Here is a 7,236-nt window from a genome sequence, read left to right as displayed (position 1 = left end):
AGAGAGAGAGAGAGAGAGAGAGAGAGAGAGAGAGAAAGAGAGAGAGATGCATGAAAGCTACAAAATTCGATATACCCGGAATCGCACGTCGATATCCTCGTTTGAATATGATGCAAAATTATTCCTTGGCTTGATCAGCCTTTCTTCATCGTCCTCATCATAAACATCGATTCTGTCATTATTTTCGCCACTGCTTTGCGTTGACGAATTCATTATTTCTGAGCGACAGGATCTAATAATCGACTCTTAGCCACATCTCTTGGAGTCCTTGGAAAAAAGCGATCAAAACAAACTACGAGTTCATATCATGTCATAATGACAACTATGGCAATGTATAGCATATATGCACGAGGAAATTAATATATCATCTTCCTCTTTGAATGGCTTCACAACCGATAGATAAATCGGCTGAGACTGGACCACTGATATTCGAATGTCGAAAAATAGAATTTATAATAAATAAACACGATGCACCGATCACCATAAACTGAGCAAAATCCTTAAATGGATGATATAATACAGTCAGAAATGACAATTGATGACAATAATACTATTCTCCAGACACTAGGCACCTGTGACTGAATGAAGAGTTTACAGAAATGAAAAATACGATTGCTCAATTGAAGTCGGCAATACTTTTCAAAAAATTCCGAGATGATGCAACATTCGTGTCAAGATGAAACACATTCGCCTCATTTGAGTGATCTGTCGAGATATCAAGCCTTATAAAATCACATGGCAAAAAGATGATTAAGGTTGCATTCGGGAAGACGCTATTAGCGCTATTTGCGTCATTCAATCTTCATTGTCCATTAGGTGTGAAACAAAGACATTACCCAAATGACGCGGATAGCGCGTTCCTTGAATGCACTCTTGTATCCTTGTATGTAGTACCAGAGAGAAATGTATACGTATATACAATCGAATCATTACTATCAGCTATCAGCAGCGAAAACGTGATTGTGAGGTGACTTATCGCTACATAATTTGACACAATTGCGGAAGCTAGAGATCTTGACTGTGGTCAAAGTCTCGCTACAAATGCTTTGAAGCATTTGATGGACCAATTAGAAGAAAGAATTTTACAAACTAATTAAAAAACATTTCAAAGCGTTTGCAACATCGCGTTGACCGTACCCCCTGGCTGCATTCAGGGAGTGCGTTATCTTTAGATTTATTCATGTCCTACTACAGTTCCTACTCACTCTATCAAGCGCGTTGGAATGAGAAAGAGCTATGATAGGAACATATTACATGTTGGAGCTTGCGATGCGTACAAACCTTTTTTATATCATACTGGATATGGTCAATGCTTTGAAGCGTTTTTTAACTGGACAGTTTGTAAAATTCTTTCTTCTAATTGGTCCATCAAATTCTTTAAAGCATTTGTAGTGAAACTTTAACCATAGCCACTATCTATTGGTCTATTTTCTGTTCCTGCATTAAATTGCACTAGGGTATCAATCATAAAATTTTTTTTTCAAGGATGAAAAGTAAAAGGCGAAAAATTTTTCTAGTAACTTCAATGGTTAAAATATCTCTTTCTCACTTTTAACAAATATTAAACATATACCTATTTCACTTTGTTCAAAAGTGTACACTTTCAGTCACAGAAAACAGACCTCTTGTTTCACGTTTACAGCCGTTCTACATTAGTTGCAAGCTGATCGCAAGTTTGTTGCGACAGCCAATCTGAATCTTGCATTTTGAAATCAACGCTTCATATTGGCTGTCGCAATAAATTTGCAATCAGCTTGCAACTAATGTAGAACTGACTTAATGGACGATGAAGTTAGGGTATGGCTCGTATTCAGAATGTGCTTTTATCGATAAAATCGCGCTTTTATCTCTAAAATTCTATAATATGCGTAACGTAAATTATGGATGCTTTCCACCAAGGACACAATCATACACAGTGTAACACAATGAATCACATCCTTGTTGTTTGCTTACATTAAACAAGGATGAAATGATTTTTTGGCCCATATTTAGAACGCGCTTTTATCGATAAAAGCGCATTTTTATCTCTGAAATTCTATAATATGCTTGACGTAAAGTATAATATGTTAGCGTGCTACCATCGTTAGTCTAGTTTCCACTGAGGGTTTAATCCGGATCAGAATATAAGAACCAATCAACTACAGCATTCTCCTGTCGTTCGACTGTAACAGGGGAATACTCGACTGTAATTGGTTAATTATATTATCTTATATTCTAATCCGGTTTAAATCCTCGATGAAAACTAGACCATTGTAAGCGTTCTGAATACAGGCCTTTTTAAATCTGAAATTCTATAATATGCGTAACGCAATATAATATATTATAATAAATAATATAATAAGTAATATAATATATTAGCCCGCTAACATCGTTGTAACATCGTGTTCTGAATATAGGCCATATCTGCATTCGTTTACGCAGCGGTTAGCGCAGAAGTTACTTTGGGTACGATCAACGCGATGCTGCAAATGCTTTGAAGCGTTTTTTAATTGGTCAGTTTGTAAAATTTTTTCTTCTATTGGTCCATCAAATGCTTCAAAGCATTTGTAGCGAGATTTTGACAGCCTTCTTATTGTTCATCAAGCATTAAACAAGGATTAAATGATATTCCCTGCACTAACTATTGCATAAACAAATGCACTAATAATGACATCAGAGAGAAATCTGAGAAAGAACATGACGACTCAAAATCTGAGAGTCGATTGTGTATCTTGAAATGAAGTAAAAATTACAAAAGCGAAAAAATTTACTAAAATATTCAATTTAATTGGTGAATATCTAATGAATTTGCGCACTTTTGTAATTTTCACTTCCTTTCAAAATACTCAATCGACTACCTGTAACCGCAAACATTACATTCATTGTTATTCTCGATTATATGTATAAGGAATAACAAATAATGAGCACAATGTGATTTTCTATCAAAATACATATGTACGTGCGTACATACTTGTATGTATATATACTCGTGAACACTTGTTAAATTTTCGTAAATTTAAGAGGAACGATGTTCGATCTCAAATTCGATCTCACTTTCTCATAATTTTTTTACATAATCACTAAGTCTGATATCGTTTGAAAGTGAAACTTTTCACGTGAGATTGGTACGTACGAAAAAATAAAAGTTTCGTAAAAATTTACATAATCGATATTTGAAAACCCTGATTTTGAAAACAAAGATAGCCACTGCGGTCGCTTCTAGATAATGAAAATACGCTTCAGAGTGGCGAATGTGGACCAAAAATGGCGGATAAAAAGAGATAATGATCGCGTTCGCAGACTCTGCTGAGTGTGGGTACGCCTCACAAGAGAGGATGCAGGGATGATCAGACGGTTAGATCTAGTATTTTAGGGACTCTAACAGCAAATGCTCACTTAATTATTGAGTGCACTAAACGCAGCCATTATGTATAGTTTGTAGCAGAAATGCCTGGAGTTCGATTTTAGGAATTCACGTTCTGTTCTTAATTATTTTACATGCATGATTGTTAAAATTTGATACGACCGGATTATGTCAGCGATCATAAATGTATCGTAATATTTGTGAATTTCGACAGCCAACCGATATAACCTTAGTTTTAATCAGTGAAATCTCTCTATCAGATAACTTAGTGATTAGATTGAAGACATTTCTCCATCCGGAGAAAGACGTAAAAGTTTTTTTAGTGAAATCTCTGAAACATTCCAAAATTCATTAATTGAAAGGAAGTGGATTAAAATCTTCAATGTATCAGATAAATTGTAGTTTTGAAAAAGTATAATTGTTTTTATTTGCCATTAAGAAAATATACTTTGTGAGTTATTTTTCTTACACAGATAATAATAATAATATAAATAAGCAAAGGTAATCAATGATGGAATATTTGTGACGAGAAGTATTTTATTAGAGACAAGCATAGAAAGAGATAATCTCGGATGTTTAATCATAAGATATTTCAGGCACTCACCAAATTGCAATCTCGATATAATATATAACTGCCAGAATTAAAATAAAATTAAATTGCGAATTTCCTGATGGCTGTATATTAAAGATTTTTCCCGTATGTATACTAAAGATTTTTCCCGTATGTATAATATTTTATTACAAGTATATAGCAATTGCATACAAGCCAATTGTGCACAAACCAATTAACGCTAGAAAAAAAAATAAAATAAAATGAAACTCCCTACACAGAAGTCGCTGTGACTGGCAGTGAGCAATTGCTATAGTATACAAGTGAACCACTTTTTTTTATTACATACTTGCTTTAGGAGACAGTTCTTCTTTCAGAGGAGTAAGTTCTTATTGTTTAACAAAGATATAATAATATAAGATATAATATATAAGATCTCTGTTGAGCAATAAGAATTTACATCGACTTATGATTATTAAATGATTACTGAATTTTACGATTTAATTTTTTTAATTGTTTCCTAATCGTCTAAAAGAGTATGTAATAAAATATTACATATACGGGAAAAATCTTATTTAGAATATATAGGGTAAGTGTTAAGAAGACTCCGGTCCACTCAAATTTTGATAAAAATATACTTAAACTAAAAATAACATATGTTACCCGCTTGGAATCTAATCGCCTAGAAGTTACAGTTGAGAGAGACAGTGTCCGCTTGGAATATTTCTAATGAAGACAGTAGGATATGAAAACAGTCTTTTTGGACATTAAAAACCTATTTGGAAATCTTACATCCCGAATTCCATCAACTTTAACTTAAAATATTTCGATTCGCGGGGCAGAGCGACACTTTTTTCTTGTAAATTCTTCATTTTTATAAGAAAACGCATCGATTGAGTATATTTTTATCAAAATTTGAGTGGACCGGGGTCTTCTTAACATTTATCACATTCAGCTTTCAAGAGATTCGTAATTTAATTTTATTTTAATTCTGGCACTCATACATAATGCCGAGCAATCTTCACCGAGATTGAATCAGAAACAACAATAAAAGATTTTAATGCTATTAACCGTCCAACCATCATTCTTAACATGGTGAGTGTCTTCTGATTAAACATCTGGGATTATCTTTCTGTATTGTCTCTAATAAAACACTTCTTGCCATAAATACTCCATCGTTGACTTGATGTTATTCGCTTATTCATATTACCTGTGTAAGAAAAACAATTCATAAAGTATATTTTCTTATTGGCAAGTAAAAGCAATTATACTTTTTTAAAACAATTTATCTGAATTTATATTGAAAGGTTTGATCCGCTTCCTTTCAATTAAACTTTGGAGTGTTTCAGAAATTTCACTGAAAAACTTTTGCCATCTTTCTCCGGATGGATAAATATAAAAATGTCTTCAATCATCTATTAATCATTAGATTATTTGATAGAGAGAGATAGAGATTTCACTGATTAAAACTGAGATTACATCGGTCGGCTATCAAAACACAATTTACAAATACTATTGGGAGTACAAATAAGTTTCCGCCGCTTGCAAAAGACGGCGCCACTAATAAACTACAGTTAAAATTGTTTGATGTAAAACGACATATCGTAAGAATGGACATCTGGCAACACTATAACCTTGAAATATTAACGATTTTGTATCAGCATCATATACTATTTTGATCAAAAAGTTCCCGGAATTCATTCAGAAAATTCAAAAGTTTTATTCATCAAAAGTGATATTGTCCTCTTCAAAGTACTCCCCATCGACTGCAACGTCTTATGCCAGCGCTTGATCCAGCTCTCGAAACATTTCTGAAACCCTATTGTCGGTATAGCCATCAGAGCCGTCTTCGATTTTTCCATTACCTCCTTTCGACTGTTAAAACCGTAATGATTTTTTCATGCCACTCATAAATAGCTGTTTTCTTTAGAATATCACTGCCGAAACAGTTTCTCAATATTTCCAAGGTTTTTACACCATTGAATCCATTTTTAACACAAAATTTAATACAAACTCGTTGCAAATTCAACTCCATTTTTAAAACTGTAAAAAATCGAAAATATGTGCAGAAGTAGATGTACTCAAGACGGCGTAATTTTTACAAATGTCAAGCTATAGTGATAAAATTTGGTGGGAATGTCAATGATAGATGTGGCAACCTAAAAAACAGAACTCAAATCAGCTGACTCAGAGCATCACCTGATGGTAATTCCGGGAACTTTTTGATCAAGGTAGTATATTTTTTTTGTATGAAAATTTCGAGTTTTGAGCCGAATAAGCATCATTTGCAGAAACTTTTGATTTACTTCTTTAATTTGAAGAAATCTGCCGCTGAGGCTCATAGATTGCTTGCAGAAGCATATGATGATGCTGCCTTAAGTGAGAGAAGTTGTCATGAGTGGTTTCAAAAGATTAAGAACGGTGAATTTGACGTCGAAAACAAAGAACGTAGCGGAAGGCCGAAAGTGTACGAAAACGCGGAATTGGAAGCATTATTGGATGAAGATTCGTGCCAAACGCAAAAAGAACTTGCACTTACATTAGGAGTAATTCAACAAACAATTTCATATCGTTTGAAATCATTGGGAATGATTCAAAAGCAAGGGAATTGGGTTCCATATGAACTGAAGCCGAGAAACGTTGAACGCCGATGTTTCACATGTGAAATGCTGCCAGGCATAAACGAAAGGGTTTTTTGCATCGTATAGTTACTGATGAAAAATGGATCCACTACGATAACTCAAAGAAGAGGAAATCATGGGGACCACCTAACCATGCTTCAACATCGACAGCCAAGCCGAATATTCATGGAAAAAAACTCATGTTGTGTATTTGGTGGGATCAGCTTGGTGTCGTATTATGAATTGCTCAAACTGAACGAGACCATTACTGGGGCTCTCTACCAAACACAATTGATGAGATTGAGCCGAGCACTCAAGGAAAAACGCACTACTACTCCAGGCATGACAAAATTATTCTCCTGCATGATAATGCTCGACCATATGTTGCGGCGCCGGTCAAAACCTACTTAGAAACACTCAAATGGGAAGTTCTACCCTACCCGCCGTATTCTCCAGACATTGCTCCTTCCGACTACCACTTGTTCTGATCGATGACGCATGGCCTGTCTGAACAGCACTTCACATCATATGAAGATACCAAAAATTGTATCGATGATTGGATAGCCACAAAAAATGAAGCGTTCTTCCGACGCGGTATCTACATACTACCAGAAAGATGGGAAAAAGTAGTGGCTAACGATGGTCATTACTTTGAATAAAACATTATGTACCGTTCTTTCACAATAAATGCTTAATTTTTGATTAAAAACGGCGGAAACTTA

General features: G+C 34.5%; 1 protein-coding gene across 1 annotated transcript in view; it reads right to left on the bottom strand.

Moving 5' to 3' along the window:
- The window catches only part of LOC105626872 (H(+)/Cl(-) exchange transporter 7), a 6,149-nt gene extending 5,936 nt beyond the window's left edge, over positions 1–213 (bottom strand). The window contains exon 1 of the mRNA XM_012208163.1: positions 76–213. Within this exon, the coding sequence (XP_012063553.1) occupies positions 76–213 (138 nt within the window). The remainder of the gene's footprint in view (positions 1–75) is intronic.
- Positions 214–7,236: the final 7,023 nt, after the last annotated feature.

Source organism: Atta cephalotes (assembly GCF_000143395.1).
Source record: "Atta cephalotes unplaced genomic scaffold scaffold00007, whole genome shotgun sequence".
Taxonomy (NCBI): Eukaryota; Metazoa; Arthropoda; class Insecta; order Hymenoptera; family Formicidae; genus Atta; species Atta cephalotes.
Note: the sequence above shows the minus strand (reverse complement) of the source record. Positions and strands in the feature narration are given on the sequence as shown.